General features: G+C 28.3%; 1 protein-coding gene across 1 annotated transcript in view; it reads left to right on the forward strand.

Annotated features, from left to right (window-relative positions):
- Nucleotides 1–21295, forward strand: part of LOC112594564 (dual oxidase) — a 46434-nt gene that overhangs the window by 11461 nt on the left and 13678 nt on the right. The window contains exon 2 of the mRNA XM_025339405.1: nucleotides 15570–15650. Coding sequence (XP_025195190.1) covers nucleotides 15570–15650 — 81 coding nt within the window. The remainder of the gene's footprint in view (nucleotides 1–15569; nucleotides 15651–21295) is intronic.

A 21295-nucleotide genomic window follows, 5' to 3' on the forward strand; every position in this document is an offset into this window, starting at 1 on the left:
CGATTTTAAGACATTTAAATTCTCTGTCCAGAGAGAGTGTAGGATATAGTTTAGACCATGCGGTTGACTGAAGGCTTTCGCAGATATGACTTTGCGATGCCAAGTAATTTCTCTCGTACATTCAATTTTCATTACAGTACGAGCACGAAAACATCGCCCAACCCGTCGCATACGACTAGCAGCAGAAATTTGTTTTATCTATTCATCTACATTGAAAATTTAAATTAGTAGTGACGTATAGTGACGACGAACCTTTCGACACATGTGTGTCAAATAAAATTGTTGGTTGAATTTGATTTGTTCTAACGGCTTGTTTCTTAAATATAATTAATTTAAAGAGAAATAAAAATGTCTATCATTCTAGTCATTACTCATTACATTATAAAAATTTAAGTTAATTGAATATTAGAAAACTATCATTATTAGGGCTGTTGACTTGTGAAAAAATACATTATATTTGACTTAGTATAAAACATAGCTTTCCTAATACAATAATTGAATTGTGTTAAAATATTTTTTGCATTATTAGACATTTTTAATGTATCGCGTCTTTTTGTGGCTTTAAATTATTTTTAATTTTTCAATACCTTTTTAATATTTTTATAACTTTTGCCAAATTTTTACATATGTTATATTTTATGAAAAATTTTTTTATTTTAGCTTTATAAATATTTTATATTATGATTTGTACACATGCCATATTTCGTTAATAATATCGTTAAAATATTTTACAATTGGGAGATTTTTATATTTTTAAATAAAATTATGAGTCATATATATATATATATGCTTAGGTATACAGTGCATTTTATACTGATTTTTTGAGATTTTAAATTCATTTTTAAGTTTTTTTTTAATCATTAACTTGATAGCCTTAAATTCATAATAGTTATTAAAAGATCTTAATCTGTGAATTTTGTTTTGTTTTTTGGTAAATATTTTTTAATATATTATATTTTTGTTTGGCCAACCACTCAATTCCTTTGTTTATAATTGGTCAGAATAGTTTGAGTTCAGTTAAATATATGCTAGACATAATCATAAAAAAAGTGTTATACATATTTTATATATAATCTTTAAACTTGATTCGTCTTTGTTTAAATAATTTATCGAACATTCTGATGTTCGTTCACATAAAAATGAAATGAAAAAATATTAGAAAAATATAACTTATAATGATGAAACGATTTTGAAATAAGCACCGATAACACAAATAATCTTTTAAAAATGGTTACATTAAAATATTATAAATAATCTATATCCAATGTGTGAGACCATTTTTAATTGGTGTTCTTTGATTTTCGGTTGACCAGTGCCGTTTTATTAATCGTCGCGTAGCCATGACTGCATTAAGCTACAGTATAATTAATGATAAATCAATAATCAAATTGAAAAAAAGTAATATTTTGTACTCGCATAAGTTCCCTAATGAGTTTGATTTCTGAGGGGTGGAAGGGGAAGTTATGACCCCATAACCCCTCTAGATCCGCCACTGGTACTGTCAATAAGACAATTTGCCACAGATATTATCAGCTGACAAATTGCGACTTTGAGTGGCATTTTAGACGATGACGGTTTGAAAAAATTAAATATTCCGTTCACCGATCGAGCGAGACAAACGATTATAGTAGGCGTTTTTATGGCGAATTTCTCGTTTGACTGCTTTATTTATTAGCAATAACACAGGTATTCGGTTCAAGGTATACGGAGTTATTTTATTTATTTTGCGGAAGCTATAAATTTAATTTGGATCACGCGCGTCTAAGTACCTATATAATATGCATTAAGAATAATATAAACTGTTGACGTTAAATAGTAATAATTACTAAAACGATGTCTAGTAATATATTAAAATTAAAGTATTAAAAATATTTCTTGCTTAAAGGGGCTTAAACAAATAATTTTATAAAATGAGACGGAAAAAAATATAGGTGCGTATAAACGACATTGGTGTGCAATATCTACCGTAGCTCGAAGTATTCGTCTGTCGTGATTTATGGATCAGAACTCAGAAGAATATTGTTTTATTGTGTTGTTCTCATGGATAAAGTTAATGATCGATCAATAAAATAAACTATAGATATTTTATTTAGTACCCGTATATATTATATGCAATATTATATACACATTTTTTGCACGAATCGTAAATAACTGGTTATCCGATATGATTAATATTGAATTATGTTCGATAACTTCAATAAAATAATGAATTTTTTTTTAAACATTATTTTTATCATTATTTCATTACTGATATTTACGACAAATCAACTATCAAGGTGGATACAATGATTGCTTTTCTGAAATGAGATCAACTAGGTCTGAGGTCAATAGGTTTATAAAGTCGGGTTGTTAAACACGTTTAAATGGACAAATGGCAATTTTTCATTTTAGTTATAATTGATTTGCTTCGGTTTCATAGTGTTAAACTTTTACGCAGGGATACAGACACATATAATAATGTAATAGTACTATTAATTATAACTTATAACCATTAATAGCTATAGGCATTCGTGTTAGGTACAGTATTACTGCGGTATTGTACTTTCATAATAATAAAAATAATATTTTCATATTATTAATATTACTAAAGCATTTTAGTATTTCACTAAATGCGTTTCGCACTCTCGACGTTCCTCACGCCCACTATAATAATATTAATAATACAACAATATAATTATTTTGATTATTATAATAATATAGTTTTTCGTAACACGTTTAATGAACTACTCGTTACAATCGTACGACTTTAGTCACTTGCAAATAATAATAATATCAGTATGTGTAGCAACTTCTTTCAGCGACCACCGTGCAACGCCGTCCGCTGTCGCCTGTACCTACACAATCCATACTGACGTAATCGGCCAACACCCAAATTATAGGTACCAACTGTAACAAGAATAGATAGTTCGGGGGCGTCATTTCAGCTTTTCAGTAGTTGGTGTTCAAATGTTTGCGGGCCATTTTTAAATCATTACCAACCATTAATATGAATAAGTTATAGCTGTAGGTATATAGTACACGTCACACACTCGGTATACTATAAGTATATGTGTAGTTTAGGCAGTCGATAAGATATAAAATATAAACAATAATTAGACATTATTTTTTATGTTTTGTAGGGATATTATTATCGACTTTTGTGATATCTTATAAGAATACAATTTAATGATTTTATTAATGTTCCAGTAGTTGCTATTTATACAAACAACAAAATCGTGCGCGTCGTGTAAAATTAAAATTTTTATTATTCTTTACAATATACCTAATAGATTACTGTTTTAAATTTTCTCCTGGTCAATTTATTAGACCATAACAAAAATTTAGTTGAAGAAAAAATAATATACGAAATTTAAAATACTAACAATACATATATGTGCTTATGTTTGACTTTAACAGGCCAAAGGAGTTTTACAAAATTAAAGATGCAAATACTCACTTTGCTAAATGACGTATCTGTTATAATTCCTCGTGTATAAATATACGTACCGCATATAGGTAATATATTGTATAATTAGAGGTCAAAAAAACGCTAAAATTGATATATATTATAATTTATGTATAGTGTTAAAAATATTCCGAAATTGCATTAAAAAAATAACAATTGCATTCAGTATCAAAACATTTTATGTCATCATTTTAAGTTATCATTTTTAATTTTTACGCCGTTCAATTATAAAATAGATTTGAAATAGCCAAAAATAAATTTTTTGGACTATTTTGGTTGTAAGTAAAACAAATTTACGTGACTTCTTTATTATTCATGTAATAAATAACACTGCAATTGCACGCGAATCACGGACACCTATTCTATTGTGATTTTGGCAAAAGGCGCGTACTGTAAAAAATTAAATCCAATGACTGGAAATAATAAGTGATTATATTATATTATATACATGTATGTGCTATATATCGATCGGATCTGATTGGTTAGACAACAATAAGCTCTCGTCTACACTCTACAGACTTGCCGAGCAAGAGTTTTGATTTAGATAACAACGTTACATTCACTTCTCATATCAAAATAAATTATTACTGTCCTTTTTGTATAGTATTTTTAAATAATAATATTATAATTTGTCATTAATTTTATTCATCGATAAAACTGTGTGTATAAATTGTGTGTTACATACAAAGTATTAGGTTAGATTATGTGTTTTTTGTTAAACTTAAATAATGTAGGTAGATAGTCAAAAATTGTTTTTTCATAATACACAATGAACTGCCATTGAATTTAGGTTTAAGGTTTAACACACACATTATAACGATCTAATCAATGAAAAATTACTCTTCACGCTTAATATCACATTTTGAAGTGGCACGGGGACTGTGCAATTTGGTCTACAGAAATTATTCAAGTACTATACCTACTTTTTCTTCTCCCGTATACATGAAAAACGGGCGTGAGGTAAATTCCAAGTTTTATTGCCCGCAGAATTTTGTATTCATTTAAAGAAGACATGATATTTTATAAAAATAGATGTTTTATTTTAGTAAGTACTTAAGTATAAAAAAAATTATTCCTTTATTTTTGTATTTTATATCTGGACACTTTACCCGTTATGGTCTTAGATTGTTAGTAAAAAGCATTTTTAATAAAATTTTATTTAAGTGTATATTTCGCAATTTCTTAGTCCATAAATCCATGCATATTTAATACCTTTTTAGTGCATGAAATTTACAGCCCTGATGATAACCAACATTATTACAGGTTTTTCTTTATCTTACATCTTGATGTAATTGTGTAATTCATATATAAAAAAAACCTCAATGGCTAAAAAAAATTCATAAAACAAATAATATTAATAATACATAAAATGTTAGTTTTTTTTTAAATTTATTTTTATATCCATTGATAAATTAATATACTCATTTTTAACGTTATTAATAATTTATTTTATTATTATAATTAAACTATTAAATGTACTCATATATTTTAATCATTATAGTCATTATTTATTAATATAGTTTATATAATGTACTTATTTTGTTTACTAATTTCTAAGTCTGAAGGAATGAGCAAAAAAATTTTCTTCAATCATATCGAACGATAAGATTCAGTCGTGAAGATTGGTTGTACTAAATAAAAAATTCACGCGACAGTTGATTTAAATTTGAGTTTTGTCAAGCAATATAGATGCACATAGAATTATAGCATGATACCGATGTCTTAACTCTAAACATATTTTCGATAATCGAGACGTTTTTCGGGGGCGTCATCTGTTTAAATGATAATCACATATGTTTATTACTTTAATATTACACTTTTACACGACCTCTGACCGCATAATACGTAAAATCTAAATTTTTATTATACCATGATAGATACGAAGGTTTGACGACTCGTGTCGACCGTTTTTATAGCAATATATATATTTTTATGATAATGTTATTGTATTTCTTTTTTTTTTTTTTAAAGAAAATTATCGCGGTCACATTTAATCATATACCTAAATGAGCGTAATGTACCAATACAATAAGTAATTGCGGACAACTAATATATTATTATTTGCCATAAAATACACATATATCGCTGCCAGGTGGAGATATGAACGTAAAATATACTTTAGTAAAATATTATATAGTAAGACCGAGTACTGAGTAAGTATTTTTGCAAATAATATAATATTGTCCTTAATCCTTATACAGTCACAGATTTTCCTATGAAAAAAATATATCTTTGTTCCTCTATATATATTATGATGTAAAATATACTTGCAATTATATATTATTGTTGAACGACCTTAATAGATAAAATAATATAGGTAAATATATAAAGTACCTCTTATTTTAAAAAGAAAAAAAAACAGTTCCGTAAGTCAACTTATACCACTGGAGGCTAATTATATAATTAATAAAACCAGATATTTTATTTCATTAGTATTATTTAATAGGTTTTTTATTTGCTTTTAGTGTCTCTTTACTGTGGTCTAAAACTATCATGCGCCATGTATTATGTGTATAGATGCTTAAATAGATATAGGTTAGGTATATGGGTACTTATACGCGTAAATGTTTTTTTTTTTCAAGAAAATTAATGTAGGTATACTGAATTAATAATTTTAATAACGTTATAATAATAATAGATATGCTGCTCAATAAACAGTTACATCAACAGAAAACATTTACGGTGGAAAGAGGGTGGTTTAAACTCGTAATAAATATGTATAAAAAACTTAAAGTTCTAATTTATAAATAAAAAATACTTTCTCATGATTTTATGAGCGCAAAGAGGAAAGGTACGTATATTAGGTAATACGTTAATTATAGTTGACAATTCACATTTTAGTTTTAAAAACTCTAACATAATCGAGCATAATATATTTAAAAAATTATAATTTATTAGCTTTGCTATAATCAGAGTAGGTATCTGTAAATTTATTATACACCTTTATAGCGTTGCTGCAGTTGTCGCTATTGTAGTTGTTGCCGTTGTCGATTCGTGATTTTATCGTCGTTTGTTTTGAAACACAATACAATCGTGTTCGCACTGTTAAAGACACGTATATATTCAAGTTCGCATAGTATTATAATATTTCTCGTCATAATCATAAATAAACTTTAACTGCGTTTTGTGACTAAAGGACGATTTCTGACTCTCGAATAGATATAGGTATCTCTTATTCAACACAGATATGCGCGCGGAATCTTTTCAATGACTCGTCCGATTGAAATTACTATAATTAGAAATGTTGTCATATTTAATTAATAAAATTTACATAATTTACGAGTACTATAATATTATGTTTAATATATTTTTCTTTCATTAAATTGTATTACTATTTATTAGTTGATTATTATAATATAGATATTTTTATTAAATTCAAAGCCAGAGAATTTAGAATATAATCCATTATAAATGTAATATGTTACATTATAAATGCATATTTAATTGCATAGATATTTATTCTAAAACACCATGCAATATTATGAAATATTTTTAAATAAAATATACATTTGAGGCAATAGGTACTATTTGCAGGGGAAAAATAAACAAACATAAATTACAACACTTTATTAGTGTATAACGGTTTTAGTGTACGGTTTTATAGTGTATCTCAGTTAACTGGAAAATTCGCATCGGTGTACTTCGCTCTATGAACTAATTTGACCGAGATGAACATCCGTCTATGACGGATTAGATAAAGTACTTTGAATATTTTTAAATGATATTCAATTTACTTTTTAAATTTTCCTGATATCTTTAAGAACAAAATTTAAAACTATTTCAAAATATTGGTTACATATTTTTTGAGTCTATTAGAATTACAATATTAGAATTGCTAATTTGAATAACAAACAAAAATTTAACATTATTTTCTTGTGTCAAAAATTTTTAGTAATGCAAAGTGTATCAGCTATTTATATTTTAAGTTAATTTATGAAATTTTATTATCGTAATTAATAGCGACCCCATGTATAATGTATATTGTATAAATATATTGAATTCTGAATATTGTTTTGTTTTTATATTTAAACAATATTCAATTTTCGTGAGCCAAAATTAAGTTTGTGTGCAAGCCACTCTATATAGTAACCTATAGCGATTGGGAAAAGAAGTTAAACACCAGTTAAATGGGTGTTAAAGTAATTTAAAAAATATATTTCGACTGAAAGATTTGGATTTTATTTATGTTTGAGCTCTGGAGTTGGATTTCATCAGATCATATTGACTCGAGGAGAAACTTTTAAAGAAATGGTCTAGTTTTAATATTAATACGTTAGAATTCGTAATCATAAAGAGCGGTTCTTTAAAGTATGACGTTCAGACGGTTCAGTATAAAAATGTTGATTACCCGTATCTACGTTATTTATATGTACGCTTAAGTAATGTCTACGTTTTGTTTAAAGTAAGATATAGGTAATTTATTAAGTGAAGGTTTATTGGTTCGAGCGTAAATAGATTTTTGTAATGACTTTTTTAATTATTATGTTGATAAAAATATTTTCAAATACGTTAATACTTTTTAAGATAATTAGTATTTACTGTTTTAAAGAATGTTTATGTACAGTATAAATACTCGTGAAAAAACAATTATTCTAAACGCGCAAGTATGTGCTAGCATATGCTACTATATAGGTATATGATTTATTTTAATATGCTTCTTGGATGAAATTTGTTTGCCCGCACGTACATGATGCTGTTGTCGCGAATAACGAAATAAAAGTCTGCTGTCGTGTCTTGTCTCACGTAAACAAGCGTAGATACTTATTTTTGCACGCGGGAGAGATTGGAGTGACGAGATTTTATCACATCTTGTATTGCGCTGAGCTTGTATGTTTATAGGTAAACGTATCCATTACAGCAAATTTATTATAATTTTAGTCTAATAAAAATGTTTATTTTATAAGTTATATTAATACTTATTACACATAATTTAATGGAACTGTACGTTATGCAACTTTTTACACCTCTGATCGAGTAATAGATGTATGTTGTATATTAATACTAAAATAGATTGTATATATTATGATATTGGAAACTTGACATACCTACATCAAAATAATCGAAGAGTCTGGATATATTGTTTAAAATTGCACTGTAGTGTATGTATATTATTCACTAAAGGCGCCAAATTATGAAAATGTCACGGAGCTCACTATTTTATAAGTACATGACGTACAGTTTTACTTAAAATACTTTTAATAGTATTAGTATTATAAAAAAATCACAAGATAAAATTAAAAAATGTCAATTTATGTCTGAAAGTTACATGTTTTATACACAAAATGTATTTTTCCACACTTTGGAATTGTTAATGAATTGGTTTGCAACAGTTTCTAAATTTATTTCTTCATCACGGTGAACACGAAGAATGGAAATATCATTCAACCGTGTTTGACTCATTGTACTTCTTATGTACGTTTCAAGTCTGCGAAGGGCAGAAAAAGATCTTTCTAATATACATGTTGACACTGATATAAGTACCTATATAACTAATATTATGCATAATATTTTGTCTAATTCCGGTAACATTTGATGAAGTCTGTCATCATTCTTTATTAGCTTCAAGACAATATCATCAGCATTTTTAATTGACATCGACGTTCAGACGTTTATCAATATCAAAAAAACGTTTATCTTTCTCAATTAATTTGTTACAAATAAAATTAGTATTGTGATTTTTGAGGATGTTTTATATTATGAGAACCGTGGAGGGCTGAGCTCCGCCTTATCAAGCCCATAGGAGACTCGAACGCCCCTGTAAACGCGTCGCTGTTATTCATTAATAAATGTTGACATTTGCAGAGTGATTATATTAGTGAGTGTATTGGTATAGTTCAGAGTCATGAGAAATTTATATATTTACTGATGATTGTTGTAAAATAGGTGTAGTTATAATCATAATTTAAAAATTTAAAATATTTAGGTATGATTATAATTGGGTATGATCTACGATAATAACTAGGTACATACGAAAGTAATCTAATAGTTTAGTGGTTATCATTATAATGTTTGATAAAATATGTAAACATATTAAACATATATTAACCGTAAATCTGGCCTGGTATCGTTTAATATTGTTGTAAACTTTTTTTATTTTATTTTAACGGCTCAAGAGAAAATGTGCACTGCTGTTTGTCCCTATAAAACTAAGTAGCTTAAAATCATCAACGGATCAATGGAAAGTGTGTGTGAGAGAGAGAGAACTTTTGATTTTTATCCATTCTGTTATACTTGTGCAGATTGTGAAACGGACCGCGCATATATATACATATATATATTATAATATTATGTCCCACAGAATATAATGAATCACCCTGTGCCGAGGTGGCGCAATCGTACATGCCTATTATACACTACAGGACACGAGTATTGCGCATATTATATTTATAGATAATATACAATTTATATATATATATATGTAGGATACATCGTACATGTATATATAGGATATAGCAGTTGCATACTTACGGTAGTGAGCCCTTGAGGCTTACTGCTTACATATACACATACTGTTTTACGCAGTATTATTATATAATGTCTAACAATTCTGTAGCGTCAACGTATGATTTACGAGGCCGTAATACATCATGGCGAAAAATGTAATGTTTAATAAATTTGTATTAACATGTAAAAAGCATTTTAATACGTTAGTCGATTCATGACTGAACCAAAAAAGACGTCTGATGGTGTGTGCAATTATAATTATTTTAAAATTTAAACCGCAACCATTGACCATCATCATAAGACTATTGTATTATTTCCAAATACCTATGGACATATAAAAATATTTTTAAATCAATGAAATGTATTCAAGGATAAAATAAGATTTTTATATGTTATATTATTAAAGATAAAATTAAATAAATTACGTTAGACTAAGAAATTGGTTAGATAAAGTTAGTGTTTGATAACTTAATTTAATGAATCGTGTGCTATGGATAATCTTTATTTTGAAAAATAAGGGATTTATAAACTAATAATATATTATAATATGTTTTTGTTTGACTAGTAAGTCAAAGAAATAGTATTTTTAACGAAGTAAGCTCTTCGTTAGAACTTCCTAAATACGCATAGTTACATGTACCTACCATCTCAATAAACAATAAGTATTTATGTCAAAAATAATTTTTCGAATTATTTGTATTTTTATAATCGACTAAAATCAATTTGATTGATTTAAAATTTAAACAATACTATACAGATGTGTTTTTTATTGATATTATATAATAAACATGTATCTATATTGTAGGATATTTATACAAAAAAAAAAAAATAAAATATCTCGTCGGTAGCAGTTCGATTAATCACTGGTAGTATTATTGTCACTCGAACTGTATATGTTTCAAAATATATGTAAGACTATCTGTGAGGTACAAAGATAAAAAAATTTAGTGACTCGATCTAATTTCAAGACTGAAACGCGAGATCAAAAATCGAAATGTCATGAAGAAATACTGTGTTGGCGAGGGGTTTCTTTTTTAATGTGTTGGTACATAAATATAAAATAAAATATATAATATATAAAAAATCGCGAACGTCAACAATCATTCCTATATAGTATATACACATTGCTACACAGCACGTTAAATACGATCGTGATTCATCCTACGCGCACGTGCTAAATAGGAATACGAGTATATTTCATATTATACTTTACATATGTATATTTATATCACAGTTTATGTATATTACATATATTAATTATTATGTACGAAAACAGCATAAACCATGTGCAAGTAAATTCCGCAGTCGTGTCAAACGAGCTTTACGCAATCGTTGTAATATGAACTCAGTCGATGACAATGTTGACGTTGAACGACGATATGTGCTGTTATGAAGAAGACAATAAAATTGTGGTCCGTGAAAAGTATAAAATATAACAGTATAATGTACATATATGTATATTATATAATATATTATACAGACCGATTCATGAGACATAATATTACGTTCATCATCATTTTTTCCATTAATAATGATTTTAATCAAATTCTGATTTTGATACTTTAAATTATATTCAAGGATCATATTTTCTATTATTTAGATTTTTATATCATTTAAAGAATGTTTCGTGGCAATATACCTAAACTTTTAATTTTAATTTTAATAGAATATCATAAGCAAATTTAATATACATTCGATATTACACCAGATTTTATTTTTGTTATACCATTGTAAAGGAAAATTATCTATATTATTTCTTAATATAAGGTATCTACTTAATATCAACAATTCAAAAACTACTGATTTGAATTTCGATTTAGACACATCAACATTTTCAGAATTTGTTCTCGTTTGATAAAAATACGTTTTTATTACCCTAGGATACTCCTTAAATGGTATACAAATATAAATAACTGAACAGGTACGTATGGTCTTTATGTATATTTAAAAATTCAAACAATTGGAATCATTTGAATAATTTCATTAATCTAGAAAAAAATGGTGGCGTGCACGCTTGGAGAATCCAGCTGTGCCGTGGCGGGGGACGATAGGAATTTCGCTACAAGACACGAGAGACGGACACCATGAAACGTGTTGTGTTTCTAATGATTCCACGGTGATTTTTTTTTTATCATGTATTCCGTACGATCGTGACGAGAATATTATACTGTAGATAGTTTATGCGCCGCGTAGACGAAAACGGGTCTACTGCAGTTTAATATAAATATATATATATATATAATACAGACGCAGCAATAATATATTAAATCTCTATGTGATACAACGATTCGCGCGACCAGCATCGTCGTCGAAGAGGCTGCCTTGACTTATATTTAATATACATATACGAGACTCACGTGACCCGTATATGTGTGTGCGCGCGTACATCCGAATCGTATCAAACCGCTTCTCCTTATACAAAAATAAAAATGATACTCGTCATTTCAACTACATCTATCATATATATTCTGATATATATACCAGCTATAACTGTGTGTGATTTTAATTACCCAAGCGTTCCAAGTACGCTACAGCTTACAGCGGTCAGAATATTTTAAGTCGAGCTGTGTCAGTGTCACGATTCCCCATGTACCGACTTACGTCGCATTCTACGAGTATATGGTAATATATAATATATTATATGATAAATGACTGTGTGTGCGTGTGTGCAATGCGTATACCGTCTATATTGTATATCGACCAAATACATTCGTTGTCTACATCTGTTTAATAAGACATAAAATATACATAATATAAATTATAACTTCATAGTATAATTACGTCTTTGTCGCAGTCGATTCAACCAGGCGAGGTCGACAACACGCATCGCGTCAGGTGACATAACGAGTTCACATGGTGACTGGCTGCGTTAAAGTCTCTTATGTATTTTATCAAATGTAAAAACTCGTCTTATTATCATCATTCATTATTACTATTATTATTTTTTTCGTGTAATCGTCTTGTATGTTATTTTATAGGTACGTATTTCTGTGGACGCAACCACCTTTCTAAACCGTTGTGGATTTTGACATGATTTTTATACTAATAATATATAATTCCTTTGTTTGTTTAACTCTTGTAGGTCCCCCATAAAAACACAATTTATAAGAGTTTATTAGCTTTTCAATAAGCTATTTATTATTTTTATGCTTATTTTATATGCGTCAGTGTTTCATACCCTCATATCTAATAAATTCGCTTCGGCCTTCAACGCGTTTACTAACTTTGTGAGTGATTCGTCCAAATTTTATAAGACAATATTGTTTTACTTGTGATTATGGAATTCGTGAGCTTCGCGTCCTTGCTCTGCGATATTTGTATAACTATGGTTTTTATGTTGATTTATCCAATTTTCTATTAAAACAAGTACACTTTAGTCATCAAACCATCATCATTTCTTGCTTAAAGTGAATTATTTTGTCTATACTATAGGTCTGAGGTTGTTTTGAAACATAATGCACAAAACTATGGAGTCACAAGGCGTAACGTGTACAACAGCTGTAAATGAATATCAGATCTAAGTAGATAAATAAAATTAAATCACGTTTTGTTTTTTAAATAAACTGAGGAAGTTGCTTATATGTTTTATAAAGAAATGGGTATTTGTACATACAACACAATTTACTCATATGGAATCATTCTACGAAGGCTGCAGGCAAAATAGCAATAAATATAATTTAATTGTACATACAAAAAAAAAAAGTTTTAAAATTATTGAATTCTAACTAATATAGTTGATGTATTTAATTTGACAATAATGTATAATAAATAAATTAAAACAGGCTCTCGGTTAAGCGACAAATAAGGATTGAGCGTGTGCATTGCCATATTAGTGTGCACCAACACATTTGCTACTGTAAAACTGCACTATAATGAATAGATAAAACTGTACCTATTACACATGTTATATCACTCTGTATTGAGCATAATAATATCGTTGATTGATTACTCTATTGTGTATCGTCGATTTTATTGTTGTTATTATTTTAACAAGCCGACAGAAACAATACAGTGATGCGTACAATATTATTGTTATTATTAGAAATCTACGTTTAAATAATAGCAGAAATTTCACATTACCGAACGACAATTGAATATTTTTATGCATTTCGAAGATGCAACGTACGCGGATAGAAGAATACGACACGTAAATCGTAATTGCATAGATAACGTATTGGGTAAAGATGAATTGTATACTTATTTTAATTATTGATATTTTATACGAGTAGGGAATCACGTATTATGATTTATGAGTATTAGTATATATAATATCATTGAATATATACGTATTGATAATAAATTATTATTATTTATTTATTTCACGATAGAAATAAACATACGTTTTGTTTTGAAAAATGTATTTTCTTTTTAAAGTAGGTGAAGGAGTAAATTATTTATTTAATGGCTAGAGGTGGTTTGAAAGTATATAGTGGTGAAATGCACATATAGACACCTATCCCTTCAGTGACTAAAAAAACTTGTCAACTAATAATAACGGAATGAATTTTAACCACGATTATCATACGATACTCTATTGAAATATAAAATTATACATTCAGAAAATATTCAACAAATCGTTACCTCTCTCATAATGTGACTGAGTTAATAATATAATGTATATACTTAAATCGACTAAATGTCTTAGAGTTGAGCTTTTATCTTCTAAATACGAAAAATGTAATACAATTATTTATGGAATGGGTATTGATTATTAAGTTATATTATTGGATGATAAATACGTGCTTTAATTTTATATGAATTCGAAAAGCAATTGGCCAGAAATAAAAATAAAATATAAAATGTGTAATAGGTGTACTTGATACACTACAAAATACTTACATAATTAGTTAATTTATGAATAGAAAAATTTATAAATCATAATTCATAATTTATTTTTAATTGATTCATGTTAAAATTGTATACATCATCGCTCGTCATTAATACATCGATTTTAACGTGGTTTTAGTCTAATTATCGTTATTATTATTTTTGATATTATCTTTTTCCAATTTTTTATTTATTTTTTTGCAAATAACTTTTGCTCACTAGGATCTCATTGATTAAATGTTTTGTATAAGCCTCATATAATCAAGATGAACTAATCAAATCTAAGTAAATCAAAATACATACAAAAATTATAAGTAACAGTTTTGTAACGCGTTATGACCTATACCGCTATACCGCATATTACTACGTTACCACTTACAGTGCTCATACGAGTAATATGCTCGACGCAGATCACTGGAAGTTTTCACGATCTCATCGAAACGATAGTCGTGACGATTTCCTTTGTACGTATATGTGTGTGTGTGTGTGTGTGTGTGTGTGTGTGTGTGTGTGTGCATGAAGACTGTGAGAACTGCCGAAGAAATTACTTCATCTCGCGCCTAAAGACCCGTTACTTAACAACTACTGACCACTACGGCCGTTGTCATAATTCCTAGTATTTATTATTATTATTATATTTTATTTTTTCATAATGACTTGGCCGTTGTATTCGCGCAAGCTCATTAAGGCCATTGCCGAAAAAAAATAATATAATAACCATGTCGCAACACCTCGACTTAGTGTACGAGTGGGCTTATCCGATCATATAGTTTTCAAATTTTATATCGTAATAAATTAATATGTACTGCTTCGACTGTTAACGATATGCTAACGTCTTGTTTTTGTTTTTCAGAAAAACAATTCAGCTTCACGGAAAAACAGAGGTTTGACGGATGGTTCAACAATCTGGCGCATCCGCAATGGGGTTCGATCGGTATGTCAAAACTTATTATTAATCTCATTAAATACCCAATGGCAGATCGTAGCGATTTGACGAATGTCAGGAGATTATCGTCGTGTCGACGTCGTTCACCATTGTTTAGTAGTAGACACGCATAATATAAAATATGATCACGTCATAGTCGTCTGGTTGTTTTTCGCTGATTGACTTCGGTCACAATATAATCATATTTTATTATAATATTTTAATAATATTTATTATGTATATATTCAGCATAAAATGTTATTGTTGTTTTCTACGTCTCCGCGATCTAGATAATATAGTGTAATAGTCATTAATAATAATGTATCGCCATTCGCCGCCAACGACGACCAATACATAATATTGTACCGTATTTTTAATCGAATGAAGGTTACAATGCGAATTGTATAAGTACGGCATAACATATATTATTATGGTTGCATTTGGTCATAGGATTATTTGTTTTTTATTCTTGTTATATATTCCCACATTTTGTGTACACCAAAGTTTAATACATATTATATTATTCGATGCAGCATTGAAAACACGTAGGAAATCAATAAAATTCGCTAATCCTATGCAGCAATATATGTATATATGTATTTCTGCTATTAAGAACGTTTGCATGTTTCTACCAATATTTTTTAAATAGGACATCATTTTAAGTTTTCATTTTCATTGACTCACCGATCTCTATCATCGTTTTATGGCGAGGTCTTCTACTTTTGTTATTAGTTTTTTTTTGGGAGTAAAGGTTTCTAGTCTGGGCATTTTGTATAGGATATGCATTTGTCGGTTAAACGTGCTTAGCTTGATGTAATCAATTTACACTAAAATCGATCTAAAATACATACACTATTTTTGAAATGAGTTTAATTATAATATGATACATGAAAACATAATAATGTGTACCTAATATCATAATAAATGCATTATTTTTGTTAAAAATGTATAAATTAAATACTTTGTAATAATGCAATTGCGACGGATTGAACGTCAGTCGCTGTATTAAATATCAGATAAGGCGGTAGGTATAGTTAAAAATCTTGAAAACCTATTATTTTCATCCAAGTCCGTTGAGTCTAAACGTTAATGAGGGTATCGACAAAATAATCAAATACATAGATAGGTATTCATTTTGGTACAAAATATGAAAACTATATTTGGCTACTGCCTACTAGCAATGATACAATTTGTATATTTTTATAATAACGCCAGTTCAGTCAAAATGTTGTGCCTTTAGTAACATTATATTATTTGACTTGTTGTATGACCTCTATAGATTACTATCATTCATATTTACCATTTTTATTTTGCTCAACCATATTCAGAACGTTTTTAAAAAAAAATTAATGAATATTTTACCTTCGAAAATAAGTAGTTATGCCACTCGGTCTTTTATCCATTACTCGTGTCGTCGTCGTGTTCCTTCTGAATTACGAGCAATATTTGCGGTTTCCCCGTCGTATTAACGTAACTAACAGTAATAATGCTGATTGATTACGTTTCTGTGGTCGATGGTTGTTGCAGCTGTTGTTCGGCACATGTCAATGTCACGGACTTGAGATGGACGAAATAATAATGACAATTATAATTTCGCAGCCGGTGTTAGGTGCAGTGAGAAATTCTCTCTTTCTCTCTTTCACACTATTATTTTTCTCAGTACAATAGTATCGCATATAAACACAATATATTATAATGATTAGCTATAACCTACTTTGTTGCACATTATTATGTGTATTAATTCTCTGTACACACTTCCTACTATTTACGATAGAATAAATTATACATCACTATTGCGATTACGACAATTTCACATACACACATACACAATAATATATTCGCATAGTGAGATGAAGAATGAGATTTATATATTATATATATACTCACACGCGCTTATAATTCATATCCGCATAATATGGTGTACATACCTATATTGCAAATTTGTAATGATTAACTGCGATCGAGTAGAGATCTCATATTAAATTGAAAAAATTCTCATGCCCATATTATATTTAAATTAATCAATTAAGATTATAATTCATAAACTGAACATATACAAGACGTGTACAACAATGATCTACTTATAAAACAACAGCACCATGAACATCGAGATAATAACAATAATTACTGTACCATGAATGTTATTCAAGTATAATATATTTATAACATACGTGTACATACTTACTAGCTAGATATTTAAAAATTATAATCGCGAGAGAATAATTCTCAACTGATTGAAATACACTCGAAAAAAAATACGATGTAAAATAATTGAATCATATAAATCAACACGATAAATGGTTTAAGAATTTTTTTCAGAAAGGCATTAGTAGAAGATCAATGATCTTATTTTTCAGACGTATATATTATATTTTGTTCTTTTAATTTGATCATTACTTTTTACTGTTTCTAGTGCAATTAGGCGAAAATAAGTACAATTCGATCTTACTATTATAGTTACGTATTACTCGATTAAAATAATGTTATTATTTCCGGGCTGTTGCCTTGTCACCACAGTCACTATAATATTATTATTAATGTTTTATATTATACTTTCAATAGCCAATCGGATGACGCATCGAAAATACGTACATGATAATCATTAGTGGTCAATGTCGGTTTATTTTATTTATTCTTTTTTATTTTTTATTTGAACAAAAATGTAAAATTGGTATCCAATTTGTAGAATTTTTTCAAACTTTTTTTAGTTTTCAGACGTGTTTGAAACGTAATGATTAGATACTTTAAATTATTATTTTTCATTATTTCGTAATATAATTACCAAATAGATTTGGTAACACAATCTTATAAATATGATTTTAAAATTGTGTAACAATTTAAAGTCATAATATTGTAAAACTCATTTAACAATATGAAAACACATTAAAACTAACTCTGTTGTATACTAATGTCTCTTTAGATAAATATTTATATACTATGTTGTCGAATAGATTATGAAATCAAGGAAAATATTATACTTGTATATTTAAAATAATTGTATAATATAATGTATACAGTATCGGGTGATCAAATAAAAAAAGTTTGGAAAAATACATTATATCCCCTCTAGCCCAAAATCACGTTTATGTTAAAATAATTAATGAATAACTATTATTATAGTTACAAACATGATTTTTATGATTTTAACTTGACGTATTATTTTTTAAATTATCTAGAAAAACTAATTTATTACAATGGATTCTTCAATTAATTAGTAAAGTTAAAAAGTTAGAAAATTTATGTTTTAGCATATCTTAAACTTTTTAACTAATTAATAGTGCCCACCTAGTTGTAGTTAGATAATTTCCCACCACCCGCTGGTGATCAAGTCGATTATTTTTAACGAACGATAGTTACAGCAGATTGCACCTATTGTGCTATTTGTACAGTTCTTAGAATTTGCGTGTACAGGTCCAAAAACAGATTTCGTCGCCCACCAGGAACGGGGAGTATTATTTTTTCTCATTCATTATCAACCGCCAAGTTTAATTATGCCAAACCGATAGGTCTGTAAAACAAAAATAAATAAAATAAAATTATATTTCGCAAGAATTCTTTGTACGTAAGGCTATGGAGCTCTACAATCTTATGAAATCTCGTGACTGGGAAGGGCGAACGACGATAACGTAGGAAGCGACAGATGTTAAAATGTTTTAATGATTCAATAAAAATTAATATTGTATACCTATAGTTAATACGTAAAATAACAAAAGGGACGATTGCCTCATTACGAGGTTGAGATTCTGCGATAGAACATAATATTATTATATATAATATGTATTACAGAAAACTATTTGATATACACTATCATATATTATAAAGCAGTCGTTTTTTATATACACGTAAATGATATTATTACGATCTAAGGTTAAAATATGATACATTATAATATATAGGGGCGGCCACGTCATAGTTTCGACGGTAATATATTTTTTTTTATTTACTGACAAGATCAAACCGGACGAATTATTTTTAGACAAAATTTAATTACATTTACATAATACTCGTATACTATTGAACAGGTATAAGTAGGCGGATTTTCACGTTGTCGGGATCCGTGGTGAAGAAACCGCAGCGACCAACAACTATTGGCTAGAGTTTTTTTTTCCAAGGACAAGTTATTCCTTATCTGAAGCAAGGTCATCGTTTCGATAAATACACAATAAAATTGAACATATTATATATATTAATATCCTCTATGTGTACATAATATATGAGTTAACATGTTATAAGCACCGTATGGATATTAATCATTATATTGGCTATATGAATTCGTAATTGTAAATAATATGTTATTGATAATATTCAATAAATGATTATCGTCCAAAAAATATTATTTTGACGACAAGATGGTTAAATTTCTTGCAGTGAACGAAAACCAATGCCACTGAGGCTGTGTATTCGGTCGTATAGGTGAACGTGAAAAATTAATAAATCCTCCCGGGCACAGCAGCAGTTGTTTCAACACGAAATAATATCCCATACATAATATAATTATAATTGTGATTATAAAAATAATAATAATGAAAAAAGTCTAAATTATTTAACAAAATACAAAAATAAAAACGAGAATTCATTAAATTTCTAGCTACCGAGAATACTACACGTTCTTCTGTACTGGCTACTCGAGGGATCGAAAAATTAATGAAAATCTATGAAAACGCGAACACTTATACGGTTACAAATAACATGCAGACGTATCTTAATACACCGAGTACGATGAAATTATTTTTGGTTAATTTGTGATTTTTTTTTTGTCCAATATTGTATTTTACATTTATTTCGTTCTCGTCTATGTATACAAAACATAAATATTCGAATATTTTGAACGGTGCAGCGGATAAAATGTGTTTTTTTATCGATCATTAATTTTTTGCTAGAGAAACGCTTGCGAAAACGAATCACAGTTTTTTTATTTTATACGTAGATACAAAAAAGTTTTTGTTATACCTCTGAATAAAACTATGTCATTATAATATATACACAAGTACAGTAATTTACATATAATGTTATATTGGAGTAGTGCTGGTGTGGCGAAGTGCAGGGTAATAGAGACGAAAGAATTGACGTTTTTAAAGAGTAATGACTTAGACAATAATTTAGTATTATCTAGTATTTTAGTATTAATTACACGTGATAGTAAGTGCTTTATCGGATTTTTTGGGTGGATGGAATATTATAGACATCTATTTCAGACCCTAAGCAATTTCAAGTTCACCATCGAAGTCGCTATACATAGATCTCGCGAATATCATCAAACGTCCTCATACGATATTGTGTTTATAATCGACAAGAATACAACACGCGATGAAAACAAGTGGCAAACGTGTGTAATCACTCGCTAATAACACTATAATATATATTATATCGTTACCGTCTATATCACGTCTTTGCGATTATGTTGGACGTATGATGTGCAATATTTGTATGTCTTATAATAATACGTAAACGACCATCGGGGAGATTATAAACACGTGTTTGATAGCGCCCGACACGGCAGTGTAACGTTTATATCGAGTACTGTATCATACACGCTATACACATGCTTGAATTCGGAAATTTCACAGACAAAAGAAAAATAATAATATACATTATTATTCTAAACGAATTAATTTTTTTTTTTGATTTAACTCGCCGAGTCAAACCTTATTTGT

The sequence above is a fragment of the Melanaphis sacchari genome, unplaced genomic scaffold (genome assembly GCF_002803265.2).
Source record: "Melanaphis sacchari strain LSU unplaced genomic scaffold, SCAv2.0 Contig23_pilon_pilon, whole genome shotgun sequence".
In the NCBI taxonomy this organism is placed as follows: Eukaryota; Metazoa; Arthropoda; class Insecta; order Hemiptera; family Aphididae; genus Melanaphis; species Melanaphis sacchari.